General features: G+C 33.4%; 1 protein-coding gene across 1 annotated transcript; it reads right to left on the reverse strand.

Annotated features, from left to right (window-relative positions):
• Positions 1-7,955: 7,955 nt before the first annotated feature.
• Positions 7,956-24,517, reverse strand: LOC128238206 (uncharacterized). The gene is made up of 12 exons (XM_052953856.1): positions 24,392-24,517; positions 14,438-14,919; positions 13,983-14,147; positions 13,104-13,173; positions 11,738-12,750; positions 11,070-11,247; positions 10,775-10,888; positions 10,507-10,644; positions 9,693-9,868; positions 9,027-9,180; positions 8,491-8,603; positions 7,956-8,295 (listed from the first exon to the last, which is right to left on the reverse strand). The coding sequence occupies exons 5-9, from the start codon at positions 12,407-12,409 to the stop codon at positions 9,795-9,797; spliced, it is 1,176 nt and encodes a 391-aa protein (XP_052809816.1). The 5' UTR covers positions 12,410-12,750; positions 13,104-13,173; positions 13,983-14,147; positions 14,438-14,919; positions 24,392-24,517; the 3' UTR covers positions 7,956-8,295; positions 8,491-8,603; positions 9,027-9,180; positions 9,693-9,794.
• Between the last annotated feature and the right edge of the window lie 250 nt (positions 24,518-24,767).

The following is a 24,767-nucleotide window of genomic DNA, read 5'->3' on the forward strand; positions in this document are numbered from 1 at the left end:
ATCTAATGAATAACATGCCTTGACCTATAGCCCTGAAACTTGGTATAAACATTGGTCACTGCCATATAGCAAATACATTGCTACGCACTGTTGATATATTCTACTTAACTTACATATATACACACTCTTACAGTAAACAATAGAAAAACTTCTGAATGTGACCAAATGTCGAAACTAAGTTCTGTTTTTTTTCAGATATCTTTTTTGAAAATTGATGTTGGAAAATAAAATAACAAAGGCATTTAATCATATGTTAAAAGGTATTTGCATTAGTGTCAGATAATGCGTTGAAAGTAATAGTTATAAATGCATTGTCAAAATTAAATTCTCGGTATTAAGTTATCAATAACAAATTGTAAATTATAGTTTATAAGTTATACGTGATTAATTACAATGCCACAAAAGACAACACACTGAAAAAAGCTACATAAAGGATGAATACTTCAACTTTTTGATTCATTGTATTTTTTATATCACCGACAATCTATGTTTGAAGTTGGTACATTGGAGTCACCTTGTAGTCGGTCAGTCGGTTGCATTTTTCCTTCTCCAAAGAAAAACTTTACATTTAATGAATGAATTTTAATACTTCATACAATGGTAGATCATAAAAACATAATAAGAGTAAGTGCAGCTTAAATAACTAATAACCTCACCTTTAATTAGAATGAGTTGTATAATATAATGTTTGAACTTGATCATTCTCATGTAAAATAGATGTTTGTGCCCACATTAGTGTTGCATATGGTTCTGTTCTTGACCGTGTGTAATATTGATGAACAAAAGTGCGAACTCTAAAATGTACTTTACTTCTCAACCTTATGATCCACAAGCACGACACCAAAAGCTAACATTTTTGGCATTTATTTTTCAGGTGAACACTGGACCATACAACAGAAGGTGGCAGTTGAAGGGGTGGGGGGTGTTGCGTCCGAGCCCCTTGTTATCATATGTTAACTACGTTATAAAAAGAACTGCTTTCCAATTGCTTACCATTGCCAAGTGTGGTGGTAGAAGAATGATGACCTGTTTAACATATGGTGACATAACGGTTGTTAAATCTTTAATTGAAGAGGCAAAACAATTCTGCTTTAAAGACGGCAAAAATCTATTTTGGGAATTCAGAAACGATGTCAGTTAGTCATGTTAACGCATCGGGGGAAACATTTCAAAACTTAATGATAATCAGCAACCAGTTTTCATACAATAACTATTTGAAATTATACGGAATGTATTTATCCCATCAGTACAGCTGACATCTCTGAAGATTCAATGTTACAAACAAAGAAGTAAGAGAAGTCTTTTGTAAATGACCAGCATGCTGGAATTATTGGTCTTGTTTATGGCAAAGTGAATCCGTCAGTATATTTTACTTCAGCAAGTGCTACATACTGCCAGATATTTTAGATGTAACATGTAATTCTTGGTTGACATTGAACGTAATTACATATTTCCTGAAACAATTGATACATATTATTATATAGTTCCTGAAACAATTGATGGTGTAAAACATGACTTTCTTATTGTATATGGACGAGATTAAATACATGACACTGCACCACAACAATAACGTTCTGTAGCATTTACCAAGCCTGTCAAAGTTCAGTAACAGTTGCCATGGGAATGTTCTGTAGCATAGGTCAATCTAGTTAATGCTCCCGATTCTTCAGTTCCAGCTAGGCGGTGCTCTATACAGTCTATGTAAGACAGTGCTCTATAGACAAAGCTAGGTAGTTCTACTCCGTCCCAGATAGGCAGTGCTCTACAGTCAGAGTAAGACGGTGCTCTATAGCCCAACTTGGGTAGTTCTACTCTGTCCCAGCTAGACAGTGCTCTACAGTCAGAGTAAAACGGTGCTCTATAGCCCAAGTTAGGTAGTTCTACTCCGTTCCAGCTAGGCAGTGCTCTACAGTCAGAGTAAGACGGTGCTCTATAGCCCAAGGCTAGGTAGTTCTACTCCGTCCCAGCTAGGCTGTCCTTACAGTCCAAGTAAGACGGTGCTCTACAGCCCAAGCTAGGTAGTTCTTCTCCGTCCCAGCAAGGCAGTGCTCTTCAGTCCAGGTAAGACAGTGCTCTATAGCCAAAGCTAGGTAGTTCTACTCAGTCCCAGCTGGACAGTGCTCTTCAGTCCAAGTAAGACAGTGCTATGCAGTCCAAGCTAGGTAGTTCTTCTCCGTTCCAGCTAGGCAGTGCTCTTCAGTCCAAGTGAGACAGTGCTCTACAGCCAAAGCTAGGTAGATCTACTCCGTCCCAGCTAGGCAGTGCTCTACAGTCAGAGTAAGATGGTGCTCTATAGCCCAAGCTAGGTAGCTCTACTCCGTCCCAGCTAGGCAGTGCTCTTCAGTCAGAGTAAGACGGTGCTCTATATTCCAAGCTAGGTAGTTCTTCTCCGTCCCAGCTAGGCAGTGCTCTTCAGTCAGAGTAAGACTGTGCTCTAAAGCCAAGGCTAGGTAGTTCTACTCAGTCCCAGCTAGGCAGTGTTCTTTAGTCCAAGTAAGACAGTGCTATGCAGCCCAAGCTAGGTAGTTCTACTCAGTCACTGCTAGGCAGTGCTCTTCAGTCCGAGTAAGACAGTGCTTAGCCGTCCAAGCTAGGTAGTTCTACTCTGTCCCAGATAAATAGTGCTCTACAATCCAAGCTAGTCAGTGTTTCCCAGTCACATACGCGGTTCAGTTCTCATATGTTTAGGATTGGTGCGGCCAATGCAGCATCTATTAAGGGTATGTCTACTGAGCAGATACAGAGTGCCGGCCGATGGCGCCCACAGGCCGTCCGCAGATACGTTCGCTCCAATCTGGTTAATGTCCCCGATCTGTTATCAATTCATTACGATGAACTATCAGGATTTGGCCATAGCAGACTAAGGTTTGACCAATTTTATTATAGTCAGCATTAAAATTTAAGTTTTTGTGTATCGCAAATCGTCAAATGATCAGCTATAGCATTATTTTGTCCTATATGGGCTCCCTTATTACTCTTTATTTCAGTCTGGTGTATCGGTCTATCGATCATACTAACACTTATACCAAGGTAAAGTTTGCGGGCAGGCAGGTCTAATCTCGGCCCCAAAAACGTTGAAATCGTCTGGCAGGCATACGGGGGAATGTCCCTTAATCAAGTCAAATATGTTTGGTCTTTTTTGCTAAACAAACGGGTTCGCCCTTCTTGTACATTGCGGGGCTAATGATATAGGTCGGGAGCAAACTTTCGATATTATGTCCGAGTTGATAATCTGTTGGAATTCAAGAAACAGCAGCTGCCCAGAACTAAATTCATTTGGTCTTAAATGCTACCGCGTAAAGTTTGGCGATTTTCGTCCGACGTGAAAGCCATGTAATCCGTCCGCATAAGGGTGAATAGTATGCTGCAAATCTTATTGGAATCTGATGGCTAGTATTTAACATTTTTGTCTAACCATTCTAGTCTCAGATTTTCGCAGTCCGATACCGCTGATTACCAGGGTCAGCTGCGGACGGTGATTCTAAGTTTCAATACGTTTGTGACTTTGTGATCGGTTGTGTACTTTGTAAACATTCGTGACTTTGTGAACATTTGTGAAGATTTGTGACTCTTCTTAAAAAGGAAATATTCACGTTATAGAAATGGTGGCGCTGTTGCTTTAGTGATGGCACTGTCGTGAAGGAATTGTTTGTTTTTCCTTTCATAAATTATAGTTCTATGAATACACGGATCTGCTAATAATTAGACTCCGCCTACTGTCAAATGTTTTTCTTATCTTTGTTGTAGGCTTTTGTAAATAGTAAAGTTGTTTTAATATCATAACATATTTATCGTTAATGACAGGATTAAATAAGAGAAAAAAACAACACAAGGCATTTTAAACGCTCGAACATTACCGTACTTCCTGAAAGCAACACGAATCGATAACATGGTAGTTTGTTTCTAAAGTATTCATCTCAATCAAATACAACACTTTGACCTTTGGCTAAATATCACATACGCAGACTTGAAAAAGGATTCTCTACGCAGCTTCTTTAAGAATTTTGAAACACCTCCCTTAATTCGCACGTAGATAGACTGTTTGTTTTCGTGTGTACACGTTTTCAGTGTACTATTATGACTAATTTTGTTATTCACATATAATAATATCAGCAAAATCAACATAAATATTTGCTTCGTCAGAGCTGGACTAAATTTCTAAATTTCAAATTAGCTCCATTTGATTTAAAACAATATTTACGAACTAGTTAATCACATACGCTTAAACTGCAAATTACTTTGCTCACTGGCAAAATTTGATTTACTTATTTTCTTAAAGTGGCAATAACTTATTTAAGCTATATACAAACAAAGTCAATTCAAGTCAAATTATTTATTTATAAACATCCAGTCTTTAATACGACACACAGAAAACAGCATACATACAAATACTATATATATTAAACATAAACCCGGTTTAATGGCACTGGGTAAACGCCAAAGACATAGAACACAAAAACAAATAATCACAAACAAGAAACATGGAAGAAGAGCACAAAACTCCACAAACAGCACAGTGCATACATGCTATATACAAAAAAAAAACTAGTATGTTTATCAATGATTGTTAGGTACCGCCTTGGAACGGTCAGTAAAATGTAAATTTACTGGGGTTTTTATCCAGTTTACGTGCACAAACCTCACTCTTATCCCAACAATCCTAAATAAAGAAAAAACCTAAAAGGTAAATCTTATCAAAGTACGCATTAACTTGAGGAATCTTAATAATAAAACAAACAATCATAAACCTATAGGTAAACCCCAAGTACTTCAATGATTAGAGATCCCAACTCTCTCTGCAGACGGAGGAATACAATTCAGAGCACCTAATGCAAAAACTTTTCAAAGATACGATGCAATCATTGTTTGAAACTATGAGCATCACACACAGTCTACCTTATAAAATAAAAGGTTTAAAACTGTGTGATCACATAGTTCATAATTAAAAGCATCATTGTACTAAAACTAAAATCTAAAAAGTTTCTTTATAATTTGTTTCATAAAATGCTGTATTTTTAAAGTCGTTTAAAAATTGCATACGATGTTTAGAAATCCATGTCATCCGATCGTCAAATGAACTTATAAACACTTGTCCTTCCTGTCCGCATTCATAATATTTAAACAATACTTCTTTTACACATCGAATATCAAAATTGATAAAACTTTCTTGGGAGTATTATGCCCAAGCAAAGATCTCAGCTTAAATTTCAGAACACTGAAACGTATAAATTATCAACTGATACATGTATATTACACGTCATTTTGTTTTGTTTCCTTGTTGTTGTTTTTTCTATTCAAAAGTTTATTGCATCTGCTAATTATTAGACCAAAACATAACTGTTTAATACTGAGATTACTTTTTGAGAGAACAGAACGGAACAGAACAGAAAAAATATTTTGACTTAAGCATATAAACAGCTTATCGTCACATTACACAACATACACAATATGCATACACATACAGAAAAACAATGAATAGATGAATAAATGCATGCATCATTATTTAATTTCTTTATATAGTGAACGAGAAAAAAACACACCAACAACAACAGCTTTCATCTCGCCTATAGATACCTGTGAGAGTGTTCACTCTCTACTTTCCATAGAGGAACGTTTCGGCAAATGTTAGGCAATGGTACTTTAAAGGAATACAGTGGTTAATAACGGTGCTAAATAGTTATAAGTGCAAAGATAGCTGTACCAATACAACTAATCTTAAGACATATATGAAACACATGGAATAACATCCAGTACAAGGATATAAATATTTCTAGAAAAAGCATAAATGTATTCAAACATAATCATTTCTTTCTTTGAAAACTTTTAAATAATACATCGCTAGTTTAACCGAAAGAGATTTATCATCTGTTTGCAGCAGAGTAATAAATTTTTCCATACTAGGATGTCTTGAATAGTAATTTGGCAAATACCTTCTACGAATATCAGCATATAGTGGACATCTTAAAACGAAATGGTACTCGTGTTCTATATCGTTACGGTTGCAATAGGTACCATATTGAATTAAAATTACTATGCATCATGAAGTCAGTAAATAAAATCATACGCACTATTTGCTGCAAAGTATAAAAAAGGACGTTTTAGAAGTTAACTTTTTATGCAAGCTAACTGATAGATAATTTGTAATGCTCAATATAAAAACAAATGCTATCAGGTTGATAACACGGAAGGTTTCTTACCGACTTCCGCACCTTACCTTTAAAAAAATTGTATCCGGTCCAGTAGGATGATGAAATTCAAATCAAATTATGTTCTGGTTATAGTGTTATCATTTTAAATTTACCAACTATCTAATGATTTAAATTAAACTTTCATAAAATATCAGCAATATGTTGCAGAAAACATTGCTTATACATTCAGGATTGGATACCTGAGATACTGATATGTTCGGTTAAAAATGATAAAGGCTATATATCACACTCATATAAATAACACTTTACTTCCTAATATTATATTTTCAAGACAGATAGATGAGCATATACATTAACATAATATAATACAAATCAATAAAAACAACAACAGGTGCACGATATACAATTATACACGAATATGATTATTATAAATCAAACTTTAACAAAAACATTTATAATTCTTTACTAAGTAAGTTGACCTTAGCATTCCAGCGTTTGTATGTTACTTATGAACAAATTATAAAAAAGTAAAAAAGCTATTGACTGGAAGACAATTCAACAATAATAGAACATACGATGTTACGTATGACTTAAGTAAGTCAGTAAAGGTATATATATGACACATATAGTCAACTGTTTTGCTAAGAAGTACACAACTCTACCTTTACAACATGATTGTATTTCGATCGTGAAAAAAATAAATTATGAACAAAAAAAAACATGGTTGACAAAGGTGTACCTATTTATAAAACTACAATTTCTAGCATTATTGTTTGAACAGAAAAAAAAAAAAAAAACTATTTTTGTAAGAACATTTTTATCTGAAGTTGAAAATAATTCATCAAATTCATACACATAAGGGCGCCTGTAAATGTATGTTTGTTTGTTTATTGTGGAAAACATAAACATTAGGTATAAGCCCATGAGTACAGTATACAAAATACAATATGCGGTGTATGTTTTTACGCATATCAATTTAACATAGGGCTATTGATATAAATAATTAACTGCATTACAAATTTGATGAAAATAAATAGGTCACACTCACGCTCGTGTCGATTAAATTAATAAATGTCGATCCTTTTCAATGGGCCACTTATGAATTACATTACATGGAAGGCACTGATTACTCAAGACCACCTATACAATGCTAAGAAGAGTTGGGTGAACTTTACATTGGCACGTGTTTTTCGACTGTTATAATAGCTGATTGATCTCATTCGTTTGAAACATTCATAGCAAATATTTTTGATGGAAAAATCAATAACGATAATTAATTTTCACCTGGAAAATAATCAGAAATTTGAAAACAAATAAATATTTTTTTTTGTTTTCTCTGACTAATATTGTTCATACATGAAAGAAATTAAAAGCACAGCAAACATTTAGAAATAAAAGCGTCATGAACAAACTAATCAATCAATATTATTAAAGCAAATATCAAAATGCAATTCATCACTGAAACGTACTCTATGTTGTCCAGTTAGCGCACAGAAAAGCGAACTCGTTTCTTCCAAAGGCGACCCAGATTCTGATACCGACCTTAGCGCATGCCATTTTGGTTGGTGCTCACAAAGCCGGAGTAGTGGGGGTTTATTTCCTGGTTCTCCGATTTCACCAAAGCACAAGACAAAACTCTCGCCTAACATAATGACAGCGAGAGTGACTTTGTATCAGTTAATTTAACTTTCTTCACAATCATTGATGAAATAAATAAAGGTTAAGTTTATGATACGTACTTACTTTAAAATAGCATAATATTTCATAATAAAATGCTTCAAAAGCTGCAAAAACAACGTCAAACCGATGAGTAGAAAATATCTTTTTACAGCGGCCATATATGAGAGCGATGACCATCTTATTCAGAAGGCAGGCTTAAATATCAGTCAAGCTTAAAAACGATTATATTATTTGACTTTATTTCTACATTTGTTTTATGTCCTGAACCACTTAGATAATCATCCCTTCTATGTTTTAATTGTTCTTCTAATTGGCTTCGAGCAAACAGGGCACTCTCTCAGGCCATCTGAACAATCCATGCAGAATCGATGATGTGTACAAGGTAAAAACAAAGCGTTGACTTGGTTGTCCTGGCATATGAAACAGGTGCGCATCTGTTTCATCCTTTTATTTTCCTGAAGTAACTCTGAAATAACGGAATATAACAATATTTGATACCAACATATAAAAAGAATGTTTGACTGTATTCCAGGACATTTGGACAAATGAGTTCTTTTACTAGCATTCAATATTACAATTTTAACATAAGGGGAATTCAAAACCTATTACATGTCATAGCAAAAATAAAATACTAAATTGTAAATATCAAATGTTGTTTTACCTTGACGTGTTAATTCCTGTTTATGTTACTCCGGATCTCTGTAGAATGTTGATTACTGTCGTTTATAACCTCAATTGCATCAACAATGTCTTCTATACTTGGTTTCTGATTACCTGTTAATACGTTAAAATTTGTGAAAAGCTTTCTAACGTAGATAAAAACGAAATATATATACCAAAGGTAAAAAGTAACTCGACAAATTCATTGAACGTAATGTGTATGTAAAGAAGAAAAATGTTGTTCATTTTTTATTTCCATTAAAAAAAACTTCAAATATATCACTATGTATTATTATTATTATTATTATTATTATTATTATTATTATTATTATTATTATTATTATTATATATCATTATTATATATCATTGTACTGTACTCGTATTTAAATGTAAAGAATCGCTTTCTCAATTTTTAATGTTAATTTTGTTAGTTAATGTTAATAGTATTAGTTTCTATGTACTCTGATGGTTTCATGAGTTGAACTAATTTATTGTTATTGTTTTCCAACATTCTTCGAACAAAATTAACCATTTTACCTTGTTGTTTGAGTTCGCTCGATGCGAACATTAACATCTCACTACTGAACCCCATGTCCTCAATACATATCTTCCTCTGTTCTTCAGTAATATGGTGATTATATACTTCACCAACTAAGTCGTTGGTTGAATTTCCGGCAGCAGCACCAACTTCCTATGAATCAGTAAGGCAATTTGATTTTGCATGTATACATGATTGTATTTTAAATGCTGATTTAGCATTTATTTTTCAAGCCCATGGGGACCAGGTAAATGTTGTTAAAAATATTAATTAATCAATAACAAATTAGGCATAATCGTTTTACTTAAATCATAGAAGAATACTTAATTTGGGATGTAAATCTTCGATTGTCCAGGTTTACAAATCATAAATATGCAATATTATTTGATTTTGTAACAATCAATGATGGTATTGTAAGGGTTGTGAGTACCTTAAAGTATGTCTTACCTTAAGCGTGTATGTAACTTAAAAAACTATTTGATGTTAACAGCAATAGTTTAAATAGACGCGATGAAATTGTCGCCGAAACAATATTTACCTTTAATCGTTTGTGCAGTCACGTATCCTTTGATACAATAAAAAAACAGCTTCAGTAAGATACTTTTTTGTTGACTATCTTTATTATAAGATATTAATCGGTAAATTACTTTAACTGCATTCCTTACCTCGACGTTCTGGCCTTCAGGCGCTTGCACACGAGCGATAAACTCGTCTCCTTTCTGTTCCCGCGCAAAGGGACAGGTTGGGAACCATTTGCAGTGCTCTCTCTACGGATCGTCTTCTGGATCCCACTGCCTCAGTCCTCCGTCGCAGGCAAAGCAACGAACGTGGTCGTCTTTGCCTGCAAATTGCCAATTGTATATTCATATAAAAGACTACAGAAACAAGCCCTGAAGCCAAAATTTTAAACATAAGCGCCAAAGACATAGAAAACAAACACAAACAACCACAAACAAACAAAACATGGAACAACAACACAAAACTCCACAAACAACACAGTACATATAAACCATATAATACGTGTGTGTTTATCAATGAGTGTAAGGTACCGCCTTGGAACCGGCTTGGTATGCCCTCTTTAACAATACAAAGCCCTATATAAACCCGGCTTTAAGTGTTATAACACGTGTATATATCTTTATTATAGACAAGTAAAAAATCAGATCATTGAATTTCACTGTCAATTACTTTACCAAATATTATTATTCAACGCATTAGTATTTGAGAAATAATGGTGCACTTAATTATTTGAAACAGTTGCATTTCCTAACAAGCCATCTATTCATAATTTCAAGACAATATTTTGCTTGTGTTTTGTGATACTAGAAAACCTTTCACTTTTTTCACTGATCCCATATATCTGATAAATCAATAAAAGGAAAACATTAATATATAAACGCAATCAAATGACAGCAATTACTACATAAACAAAAGAGTGGCTACGTTACAGTCAGTTCTTTCTCCCCAAAAACGATTTACCCGTATAATACAATCCAGCCTCAGCGAGTTTCGGCGGTCTTTGTGCTATGTGTTCTGGCCATTTCGCAAATGATGTCAGTCTTAGATTGTATGTGTTATATGCTTTATTTTTTATTCTGTTCTGCAATGGTGTGGGTTCTGGAAGCAAAATACATCAAAATCAGACTGCGTTACAAATTTGATAAAATCTTACAGATGTATTAGGTTGAAATAATGATGTTATATAACTTACGGCAGACTATATTGTAAATGTCAAATGATGTTTTACCTTGACTTGTTTTCTTCCTGTTCCCGTTACTTCGGATGTCCGTATCATGTTGACTTCTGTTGTGTATTGTCTCAATTGTAGCCACAATGGCTTCTATACTTGGTCTCTGATAACCTGTTAATACGTGAAACGTTGTGAAATGATCCGTTACGTAGAAAAGTCAAATGAAAAGATTCGCTTTCTCAAATTTAATGGCAATTTTGTTAATGTTTCGATGTACTTCGATGGTTTCATGAGTTGAACAAATTTATTTTTATATTTTCCAACATACTCAGAACAAAATTATTCACTTTACCTTGTTGTCTTAGTTCGTTCACTGCGAAGGAAAACATCTCATTACTGAACCCCATGTCTACAGTACATATTCTCCTCTGCTCTTCGATCGATCGTTTGATATCAGGATTAGTAATATGGAGGTTATTCACTCCACCAGCTAAGTCGTTGGTCGAATTTTCGGCTGTAGCACCAAGTTCCTATTAAGAAGTAAGGCAATATGCGTGTACATGTATACATGCATTCTTATTGCTGATTTAGGAGTTGATTTTAAGCCAATAGGTACCAGGTAAATGTTTAAACAAATCAATAAGAAATAACGCATCAGTGTTTTACATATATCCTAGAAGAATACTTAATTTAGGATGTAAATCATCTATTGTCCTGGTTTAAAAATAAAAAAATATTCAATATAATTTATTTCTTGTAATAATCCATTATGATGGAATTGGGCTGTAAGTACCTAGAGATATATGTATAACACTGAATGTGTACTTCGCTCAAAAAGTATTATATATTAACAACGATAATTTAATCAGACGCAATTGAATTGCCGCCGAAAAACAATACTCTTCCTTTTATCGTTTGATTAGTCACGTATTCGTCGTTTCAATAAAAACACATTCGGTAAGATAATATACTGTCACATAATGAGTATTATAAACTAAATTTTTCTTTAGAATATCTCACCCTGCGTAGTATTTCTTTCCTGTTTGGTGTAGGTATGTTTAGCAAAGTGTTGTTCTCATTTATTGAATTACTTCGTTCATCATGCTCTCCAATCTCATCAAATTCAGAGTTTAAATGTTGACTTTCTTGAATCCCCTCCGCTCTAGATGGCTGAATATATATATCGATAAAACTGTCTGTTTCTGGACCTGTATACTGCCTTGCTTGATCTAAATGTCCAGTCATACTTCGGACATTGACAGGTGAAACCAAAGATGGTAGAACTGGAGATGGAAGTGTTTGATCGGCTGTTGACCGAATCTGTAGACTTCCCCTATTAGACGCTATCGAAATAGTTTGTTCATTTCTTACATGAAATTCTTCGGTGGCTTGCATGTGTATATGCCTTTGTTGTTCTTCTGTTCTTGTTTCCACAGGAAACAATGGCAAAACCCTTGAGTGCTCTAAACCAGGAGCAACCGTTATTGTTATTTGCTCGCTTTGTAAATATTCTTCGACCTCACCATCTTTATTATTCTCCCAAGGCATCATATTCTTACACTCGGCCCCGATTGTGTTTAACTTAAAGTCGTTTCTAAGTTGTCTTTGCTCTGCGGTGGATTTCTGTTTTCTTTGTCCATTATCACCGAAATTCATTATGAGAATTTTGAACTTCGATGATGTTTTGTTCATTAAGTTTTCGAGATAACTGAAAAAAGCTTCTGTACGAGGTAATTTTACCGAATATCTTTGACAAGCCCCGCCAAACAAAACAAAGTCGATACCTTTTTCAAAGACAATTTCTGATGAAAATAAGTGAGGACAACTAATATCAATTGCAGCTTTTAGTTGCACCGAATTTTCAACAATAAGGTAGATAGTGTCTGCATAACAATACAGGCAAGTATCCTCGGTTTCTACGATGCTATTCAGCGAATGTAGTTACTCATTATGGATCATGTTTGACAATGCTTTGTCGAGTTTTATCAAGCTGCAATCTCCATATTTACCCCACTCCATATGAAAGAGAAAATCTGAAATGAGGTGCAAATCATGTGTCATAATCATATTTATCAGAGGTTGCGCAACATGTACCTACATGTACACAAAGTACTTCCAGTTAAGTTTTAACGTCGTTTGATAGATATTAAATTATACTTTAATCAGTCACTCGTTGTGATATTGAACATCCCATTCCAAGCATGTACAATATCCACATGCAGTGGTAACGTAGTGCATGAAAAACACCCAAGACGTACGTTTTGCTCCATTATATTTATAAGGTTGTTCTATACGTGCGAGTATTGATGTTAAAAGTGTAATTTGTCCAAAATTAGCTAATATACACATAGAAATAAAATTGATTTAGTTGTTTAGTTTATATTACCATTTTCAGTTATAGACGAAAATCCCAGCGTTGTACTTATTTCTTCATCTGTCACTTGATCATTAATGACCTAAAATGTACAAGTAAAAATAAAATTACATAACATATATGTATCTTAATTAAAAAAAACACATTCAATACATGTGTCCGCCTGTTAAGGATTGTTAAAAAATCGAAAAATAAATCTCCATTTACAAGTTGCAACACGCCCTGTTGTATTAAGAAGTTTATTATTTTTATATATATAAAATTTATACATAATTTTTTTTATATTACTATACTTGGTCGGCATGGAGTGAATTATTGGTTTGTTTTTATCAGTACAAACTTCAAAGAAATCATGTTAGTCTCACTTGCGGCAATAAAAAAATGACAATAATGTATTCAATATGTGTGATAATCTTTATTACTTTTAACATTAAACCTCATATGATATGTATATATGTAATAACTTGTAGAATGGAAATCAACACTAGTATCATGAACCTAGTTTTATAGTCATTTGAAGTTGACGACATGCAAAAAATAATCCTTACCATGATATAACGATACATAAGATTAAGAAATAGTTGTTAGAAGTCCTATTCTATATATTAGTAACTTGCTTAAGACTCCATTATTAATTATAATACTAATATGCGGGCAGGTTTTTCGCGAGGTTTATAAAAGGCGATATACTGGTGAAATAATATTGTCAGTTCAATAGTTAATTATTTGAATCTGTCTGTTCTGTGACTTATTTCAATAACACCTAACATGTCAGATCTCGACATGACCGGCCAAACGATTACTTTGTTATTACGATTTGCAATCTTTACATTCAATTTTGTATCCTGTTTTCAAATATAAAAAAACACCTGTTTTTGTATTAAGACTCACCTTCGATACCTTTAAAATAACCTCTTGAGCATTTTTGTTCTTCATAAAATACTTTTGGTGCTGTAGTAATGTCACAAATAGAGGCAAATAATTGCTTTCCCACTTTCTGTAGTCATCACGGGGCTGATCCGATTAAAGTAATGCCATTTTTGCAAATTGATGAATCTGAAGTTAAAATACAAGATATTATCAACAATTTAAAATTGGGTTGTCTTGCAAAATGCGATATTAAATAACATTTTCTTACAAATAGCGATTATTTCCACACACCAGAAAAAACAGCAATTAAGTAGCTAAGCACAATTGTTAATATTTTACATTGTCACATGTACCAGTAATTATGTGATTTACCATTATAAACACATTCTTATAATTCTACAAACTTAAATCAACGAACGATTTAAGACAATTAAATTAAGTGTTATAAACACACATGAACTAACAGTATGGTTTACCTCAGATAGCAGGTTTTCATTCTTATAGAGACTAAACGAGTATACTTCGTCAGACAAATCACAACTCAAAATATCTGAAAGCAATTCACATGGTTGGGTGTCGTTCATAGAACAAACCTCCTTTTCTAAACATTTGTAGGTATCACTTGTCATATCTTTGTAACCATCACTTTCCATGATTTTAGTTTTGATTAAATTTTTATACAAGAAACGTTTGCAGATAGATTCAACACATGTGGCTCTGATATCGAATCTGAGCGAACTTTGTAATAAACGATATGTATCAACGGTAAATTAAATGGGGAAAAATAAAAAAGCAATGTCCCAATTTCTTTTGTAAAAAAACAATATTCCAGTCGCTTTTGCGAACGTGCAAAGTGGGTGTACAATTAAGTAGCATCGAGAAAGATGTCACCTCATACGAATGTGAAGACCCGGGCCGTAGTTTAGCTGTTTCAACAAAGTGCCAACATGGATACCTTCTGTAAAAGAAATGAAATACTATTTATAAACGATACCATTCATTAACTTCTTTGTTTTTAAAGTTTACGTGTGTCTTTCGTAAAAAAAGATCGACAACAGGAATTGTATCCAGTCCGTTCTCTGTTCTCCATGCTCCTGTTCGCTTAGTATGCATGCGATTTATAAACAAACGGGCAGAGCCCTACACACGGTAAGGTGTAAAGAAACGGTTAGGTTTTGGTTAACTTTCAGGCATTTTCCTACAAACGGAAAGGTTTCAAAATATGTTTATGGGCAGATTTTTATTTAAAACGACGTCAAAGTACAGGAACCGGAAATGGATTCGTGTAGCATGGGAGCCAAGAAATTTTTAAGGAAGAGATTACTCCCGTACGGTATCGATATCGTTTTCGTTCCTTGGTGACATGTAACTTCTTTACATAATTAGCATAAGTAGGCAGGGTTTTTTTTTTCTTTACACTGCTGTTGAATTACAAATGTGAAGCGTCTTAGACATTTTATTTTGTTGTGTTAAATTTAGTTATTCGTTCAAACAGAAAAATCGTTCCAAAGCAGACTATTCGTTTTTGATTCGTTTCGATGCATGGAGCATGACTATAACAAAATAAGCCAAAGACTCGCTTATTAAAGATGTTCCTGAACTCGTTTAATAAATTATGTATTTATGACGAATCGCGACAGATCCTATATATGTACACTTTAAGTTGTGCACTAAATCGTTGCAAAATTAACTAAACAAACTAGAGCTAACACATGATGTGAGTAATACACTCACCACACCACCCACTGAGAGTGATATGCTTTGTCGGTGAGAAAGGCATTGATTAAGCTAATGGTTCTAAGTAGGGATTATCACATAAGTGCAATAAGGCATGTCATTTTAGTTTATAAAATCATATGTAGAGTAGATTGTTAAGGTGACCATGACTGTATCAATAGCAAGATAACTAGGGGTCATGTATTGTCTATTTAGTATAACCTTCAATTGTATTTGTTCAATCAGTGTAAGGAGTGTGAACGAAAATATAAATAAAGCATTGCTATGTGACAAATAATAAAAGGGCAATCATTTTAAGGACATAAACAATAGAGCGATAATTCTTAAATTGCCAAATACAAAATAATGTGGCGTTTGCACAGTTAAAATCAATATCTCAAAGTCATGTAAAGTTATGGAGAGAAGTAAAATATAGGTCTAGAAAAAATCAAAGAGAAATAACTTTAAAAATACCGCGCACAAAATAATGATTAATTTGCAAAGCACCACTCATCAATACAGTCAATATGTGTATGAAGTTTCAAGTCAATACCTCAAATACATGTACTGATGGAGTTATTGAGAGAAGAAAAAAACGTATTGAAAATACACAAAGGGCAATAGATACTTTTTATCAGATTTATTTTTTTTAATACATTTTTGGAATAAGGTAACTGCCAAGTAGTTGTTTTCTGATGTATTTCTTAAATGAAGTTATTAAATAACAGATAATATGCTTTTTTTAAATTTTACACATGTTTAAGGTTTACTCCCAGACTAGTAGTGGCGTGTTAAGGAAATTTCCAACAGGCAAACACAATTAAATAAGTTTAAACCGAAACATTACCCACAGTGGACATTTGGAAATCATATTTAAATAAATGAAGCGGCGTCCATCCGAAATATTAAGTAAGATCATATATGGAGCTGACCAAAATATTGCAAAAATGAAGTGTCCTCATTAAAATTGTTCATGAATCAATTTCACAAATACAAGTAAAATTATTATTATTATTATTATTATTATTATTATTATTATTATTATTATTATTATTATTATTATTATTATTATTATTATTGAATGCGAAAAGGTTAAACACATTTAACTATAAGAACAAAGTGCACCTCTTGAAATGTGCATATCATTAATTACCAAAAGGTATATTATCTATAAACATGATTTATATAGTATAATTATATAAAAAGAATCAATAGTTCAGAATGTTTCTAGTATACAAATGTATAAGTGCGATGCAGATGTTTTATGATATACTTATTGCTTTTTTATTTATAGTAGGCCAAATTGTTAATATGATGTTGTTATGGCTGAACCTGTAATTATGTTATAATGTGTATATACCTTCTCTAAATAAAGAAATTATTATTATTATTATTATTGTTATTATTATTATTATTATTATTATTATTATTATTATTATTATTATTATTCGAAATTCAAATCAAAATGTTACGTCCTCCACCACATTTCTTCTGATGTTAATAATATGAAACTGATTAATGTATTATTTCCTTTTCAGTGATAACAAACATGTATTGTGAATGAACAGTCAGTATTATTTCTAGGTGTGAAATATCTATTTAAAATATTATGTAATACAGCGCTATTTAACGTAAGCAGAAAGAGGCAGTCGTGTTTTATACGTCAAAAGTAATTATGATAATAACTTTGAAGGGCGATATTGGGCGTCTCTGCACGAACAACATGTATTTACTGTGTCAGAGGTTTTAACGTCAGTCTTCTGACAGCGTGAATAACATTTAAGCTGCTGGTGTTTGAGATATTTATATATAATGATGTTTGAAGTAAACTTTTGTTTTTAATGTTCGATTTGTTTTAAATAAATCCGTTTTACATTGTGTTTGCTGTTTAAATATAGATGCTACAGTACGAGAAGTAATTTTCATGTTTAAAGTAAGTGAAATTTAACACTGTCCATTGTGTCAGAGAAAAAAAAAACAACCTCGGCACCGCTTGCCCCGGACTTTTCTTTCTCTAACATAATTAACAAGTTTTGGAATTTCATTTATCATAATATTGTTCATTGTCACACTCACATATACAAGTCAGAAGTACTTTTAAATAAGTTTTTATTACCAGTTTGGAAATAATAAAATAATTAAAAAAGGTGAAAGGGAGGAATTAGCAACGGTTATCGGAGCCATGTTTGACCCTAGGAACATAATTTGAATGACCACTACATGAGGCTACAATGGACCTTGCATTACGGTTTCAGAGATTAAAAAAACCTGTTTACTATATAAGTATATTGTGACCCCTGGGATGGGGCCAATTTTGAACCCAGTGATCATGATTTTATCAATCTTGATAAAGGACCACAACATGAGGCTATTGTTTAAAATATGCATGTCAGACGACGAACTACGGACGCCAGGTATAAGGCGATCACAATAGCTCATCTCGAGCAATTCATGCTCAGGTGAGCTAAAATGATCATCGCAATTTCGCATTTTTCATCAACCATTGATCTTAAAACAAATTAACTCACTAAACTGAATCATTGAACCACTAATCTGGAAAACCATACACCAATTAATATTTCGCAAGTTTTCTTTGACACTGAAGATCTTTTTTATTCCCAATTGTTGAAATATTTATGTTATTATCTGAGGTGAACTATATTAACATGGATAATATAAGTCACTGACAAGCACGAGTTAAGCTAGTACAAATTCCTTCCAGTTATCACCCTTATTTTACATAAGAACTGGGGCGCTAAAACGGGCAGTCATAAACGTATAGGCATGGCATTAGCTCGCGACTTAACAAATCAACTCAGATTTATAAAATACTTGAGACTCGCTTCTTTGATTCAACTTGGAAGGCTTTATGCAAGCAAAAGCTCGAGAATGATATTTAAGCAATGCAAAAGATATAAGAAATATTTGACATCGTGACACAAATATGTATCATACATTGAGTTATTACAGTTTATATAGATTGTTTATTAATGCATTATATATAAAATTGCAAAAACTAAGAGATCATGTGTTAGACGTTTCACAAATATCTGAAACAAGAAGTTAAATAATTTGTTAACGTTTAAAAGTGTATAACAATGATAAGTAACAATCTCCGGGTACGATGGTCTCTTACATGCTAGAAATGATTCATGTCAAATAAAGAAACTATATTCTTTTGTACTATTTCAATGAAAGTCTTCGAAAAACAAAATAACAAAAGAAAAAAAATGTCAAAATAGGTCAAGGATATTTTAATATTACAGAAACAAGCTCAGTAGCAAAAGGTAATTTAAACATAAACCCGGTTTAATGGCACTGGGTAAACGCCAGAGATATAGAACATAAAATCACAAGCAAGAAACATGGAAGAACAGCACAAAACTCCACAAGCAGTACAGTATATACATTCTATATATAAAAAACTAGGTATGTTTATAAAGGATTGTTAAGTACCGCCTTGGAACGGTCAGTAAAATGTAAATTTACTAGGGGTTTTAACCAGTTTAAGTAAACAAACCTCACTCTTATCCCAACAATCCTAAATAAAGATAAAGCGCAAAAGGGCAAAAGGTAAATCCCATCAAAGTATGCATTAACTTGAGGAAACTTAACAATAAAACGAATAATAATGCACTTATAGGTAAACCCAAGTACTTCTATGATTAGAGATCCCAATTCTATCTGCAGACGAAGGAATACAAAAACATAGTCATCATATCAATTAGTTAAATCATATTTATATATACTTACAGTTAAAATGAAAAGGTTAAAATACTATACAACATACATATTGTAATCATTGTTATGTTACATATTTGTCCTTGTCTTGTTAGTCTTAGCTTACTTGTATTTGAAAAAATCAATGATTTGTAGGAACATGTAGGTTTGCAATGAAAGGTTTTACAATTACAATTAGAGACTATAACGTAATGCAATGTTCCCTTGGAAGAATGCAACATCCATCACAATAAAGTAGTGTCGTCAATTATAAAACAACACTAGCTGATAAAGCAGAATCAAATGATTACCAGAAGGATTTGGTCCAATCCAAGATCCTCGGGCCAATAAAATATAAATATGTAAAGCTTTAAAAATGAATGTCAATGGCCAACCATTGATTAACCTGTTTTGTTTACTTGGGAATTGAGAACGGTTGATTGTAAAGCATGAATCCGCGTTAGGCACTAAGTTTGGTATTTTTTAGTACCTTACCATAGAAACTCTTCAACGATCAGGGTGTGACCCTTTGTTTCTTGTTCTTACTCAAATCTTTACACGCGTAGGTTGCATCATCATTTGAAATTCATGATCATTGTGCTAGGGATTAACAATGCGTTGGACCGTACAACAAGAGGGGGTCCTTGAGAGCTCAAGCTGACAGCTCCTTCATTGCGTTCCGAATCACATTCCGCAACTTTTTACATAAAACTTATTTACTGTTTTGGGTCGGTCAAAGCTTGGCAAATGCTTATTCATTGGCTAATATAATAAATATTCGATTCCATTTTCGAGACCCCCCAACTCGATACGGAGTCAACGGCCCGCCGCCGGAAGTTACCATTTACAAGGTATCGCCAGACGGAAGCCATCAATTACTTACTGCAGAAAATCGAACATAAAATGAATCACATGAACAAGCAATTTAATGTCTTTGATCAGTAAACTTAAGATATACACAAACAATGTTTGTAGGAATAAGATACTTTATCTAATGGTTACCTTGACGACAGGGTTAATGCACATTGGATTGCATTAGGGGGTGCAAAGAGAGAGTTTACGACTGAAGGGAATCCTAACTTGAACATGCTATCAAATAAACTGTAGTTTGTTTTGATTTTTTAATGTGCGATTGACTTCAAGCAAGGGGAGTGAATGTGTTTAGACGTTTCGCAAATATCCCTGATATCCCTGATATTGTTCTCATATTTAAGACGATCTAGAGTTTTATTGAATGAATGGTGTTAATTCGGGTATATCGCTGAAAACATTTAATAATTTATAAATGTTAGTGTGATAACCATTATTATAACATTTAGTGAAAAAAAAATATGGGATCCACCTTTTCAGAGTCTTAGGACATTTGTTACTTATTATTATATTTTTGTATACCTTTCCCTGTAAGACGCGTTTTAATAGTCACAATACAGAGACATTAAAGTCACCGCTCTAAGTTCCTTCTTTCAGATGTTTATTAGCTGTAAACATTAACAACACAGTGCTTGAATGATTTAACACGTTCATGGAGTATAGATATGCTATGTTTTGTGTAACAAAAAAATATAGGGAGTTGGAAACGCAGGCATGTTAAATTAACAATTTTCTGTTTCAGTTTAAGTAACAAAATATTCATTAACTTATGAACACAGGATCAATATTTTAACAGCTATACATGTGTGTCCTGTCAGGCTTGTCAGATTTACAGTTGGACTGTACAGACTAAGATACTGGGTTGACTGTATTGTTTCCGTTTGATTCCCATTTATTAAGTATCTCAATTAATATACAAACCCAACCTAGCATCAATATTTCTGATGAATGAATGAACAGGGGCAGGAGGGAGTGACCAGAATGAAGAATGGAGAAAAACATGAGACAGGAAAGTGTGATAAGGAGGCTTTAATGAGTTCTAGGAGTGTTTCCTAATGCTTTAGAAACAAACATAATAGTTAATCCATGTTAAGATAAATATCTCTTCCATATTCTGCATGAGCTACATGATGCAAAATATTTGAAACGAAAGCTCGAACAACATGGCGTAACAGCAAATTAACAATTCATCATGAAATATATAGGAACCAATGTGGCAATGCCAATACACTTCTTAAACAAGCAAGGTCAACTACTACTCTTAAAAAAGTAGTATTCTGTAACAACAACCAGAAAAGTCTTTTAAAACTAACCAAGCATCAGTTATATGATTCATAAGATGTCATATTACCTGCCAACAAATTATCTACGGAACTAGCACAGGATTTTTTCGTCAACAATATAGACACTATAAGATGTGATACATCTGCACTTAATCTGTCCGACTCTAGTGCCATAAACATTGAATATGTTCAGGTAAGGTTAGATAGGCATCTGACAGAGTTTTCTCTAGCTACATCCGAGGAAGTGAAACGGACCATCTCCAAATAAATCTTGTGAATTAGACTTTAACCAACTACGGACCTGTCTCCAGTTTCCCGTTTATTTCGAAGGTTCTAGAGAGAGTAGTCGACAGCCGTGCGACACTGAATAATCTTCACGATGAACATCAATCAGCATATAGAAAGTTTTGATCGAATGAAAGAGCTTTACTCAAGGTCCAGAGCGACATTGTTTCAGTCTCTACACCAGAACAAAGTTGCAATCCCAGTGTTACTGGATCTCTCTGCAGCTTTCGGCATCATTGATCATAACAGCTGCTCTATCGTCTAGAACATGACTTTTGGATATCCAGTAAGCAACTTGCATGGATAATATCTAATCTAAAGGATCGTTAATATCGTTTGCATCGATGGGGAATTTTCCACTCCAGTGCTTATGAATTACAGTGTGCCGCAATGATCTGTGTTAGGACCCTAAAATTACATTATGTTTACTAAACCAGTTGGTGGTATTTGCAGAAATCATGGATTAGGTCATCATTTCTATGCTGATGACTCTCAGATATACTTATCACTTAAATCTGCAGACGAAATTACACAAGTTGAAGCCTTGCGGCAAGTAAGAGGCCTATCTTAACGATATTGTCTCCTGGATGCACCACAATATGCTTAAATCAAATGCAAACTTGACTTGATTATAAAAATGGGCGATTCCGAGATAAAACCAAAAACTTGCGTAAGAAACTAAGGGGCTTTCCTGGATTCCAAAAAAGGACATGGTACAACACGTGAATGTTGTTTGTAGATCTTGCTTTGCTTATTTACGACAAGTAGGCCTCATGAGACAATATCTAACTAGTGATGAAATCAAAAACCTTGTGAACTATCTTGTAACATCCAAAATTGACCACTGCAACTCCCTGCTCCATGGCCTACATAAAACAACATTGAACGAAATTCAAATCGTCCACGGCAGCTCGTATCATTAATATGACTCCTCGTTTCAACCACATCACACCAGTGTTAAAGGAAATTCACTGGCTTCCGGTGCGATACCGGATTGATCTTAAAATATTGACACATACCTATAAGATCAATCGCCTTGCTACATCAAAAACATATTAAAGTGTTTAAAGATCCCAAAGTGACACTCTCACTCTTGTGATATCAAGATCCCGTGTGTTACATATGGTGATCGTTGCTATGCAAATGCTGCTTCAACGTTGTGCAATGCGCTTCCACTAGGAATACGGAACTCAAACACTCTGGACTCTTTTAAAAGATCTCTGAAAACTCATTTCTTTTTTAAAATACATGATAACTGATTATTTCGTCATACATCTCATACATCTTTGCCCAAGCTTGCCTTTGTTTTATTTTCATATGGAGATTTCACTTGGTTTGTGATTTTTTTTAAATCAGTTAATCTTATGTCTATGAATATATATTTTTATTGTTTTTAAATTATTGTTTTATGTTTAACTTACGTATTACACTTGATGCTGTTTTTCAGTTGTATGCCTGTATATTTAAATATAGAAATGTTACTTTTTTAACATATATGACATACGGAAAGAGTGCTATATAAATATGGTATAATAATAATGATATATATAAAAGCAAAGTTTTATGAAATTATACACTTTCTCAATCTTTTCCGAATACTCTTTAAATTTGGCTTTGGAATTGATTGTTTCACGCAAGACAAGAAGTATACAGTTCAACTTAAATTGAGAATGTTCATTTGAGAAGCATTTATACGTGGTCAAATATTGGTAATAAACTTAATCAAAGTATGTTACTTACATCATGGTGTCATAAAAACATTCTCTCTCTGCATGACAAAGTTTTAAGGTATCCTACACATGTTTGTCTGTAAGCTGGTCCATTCTAAATGAGACTTCTAGAATTCCCGTTTTGATCGGTTATGTTACAATTATTTCTAGTTTCAATTTCATACCTATCGTATTATGTGTGCACTTTATATTCATATTGTATAACAACTTATATAATCTGAATTAAATCTGAAGTACTTATGTGTTCGATTCACAATGTGCTTGATAAATGTGTTGAATCAATTCATCCAAAAAATCCTAATATTCAATCAAATCAAAATATACTTGCCAGAAGTTATGTGCGGACAGTTTGTCAAAGCGTTATACAATTGGCTGCAAGTTTGATGGAAACTACAAGGACAAACTAAGGAACCTAAAGTTCAACCAAAATCAAGTTCAAATGAACCAAGACCAAGGCAAAACAAAATTAAACATAACGCAATATGTCACTAAAGCATTACACATAAGCATAACGCCATAAGACAAAATATACATTTTTATATATAATTACAGACTAGTTTGTCTTAGTAGACTGTTATTTAATCAACGGTTTGAAGAAAAATGTTGCTGTTTTCTAAACAAACGAAAGCCCTGTTGTTTTTCTGGCTGTACCATGTTGATCAGTTTTATGTGCTCCTATTCCAACATTTGCTACAAACGGTTCAATCCATAAGGGTAACGCAGATGACGATCTTGCTATGTAATGTGTTTACTAGTACACCCTTCCAGGACGCTTATATCAGATTATAATATAACCAAAACGAAGTAAAGATGTGTTCGTACGTACCATGTCTGTGTTCATGCGACTATCACGGCAATCTGCCTGTGTTTTATGAGTGGTAAGAGTCCAATGTCGGTGATGTAAGTAAGCGGCTAAGGTTTAGAAACTTGTCTTAGCGGTAGCCACTTCCAGCAATACGATTATCCTGTCTTACGAAAGTAATTTATTGAGAACACTGTGAACACGGACCCTGAAACAAAACAAAAGAACTTTCAATTAGTTCAACAAGATCAATATCTTGTTTCAAAGAGGTTTCTATACATGGTAAAAGTTCTTATCATGATCCGTGTTGAGTTACAATTTGTTATGCATAGCTTTTATTTATATGGTTTATGTATGCAATTATCATTTTGCTTTGTTTAAAAGCATCAGCATACCGATA

The sequence above is a fragment of the Mya arenaria genome, chromosome 6 (assembly GCF_026914265.1).
Source record: "Mya arenaria isolate MELC-2E11 chromosome 6, ASM2691426v1".
NCBI lineage: Eukaryota > Metazoa > Mollusca > Bivalvia > Myida > Myidae > Mya > Mya arenaria.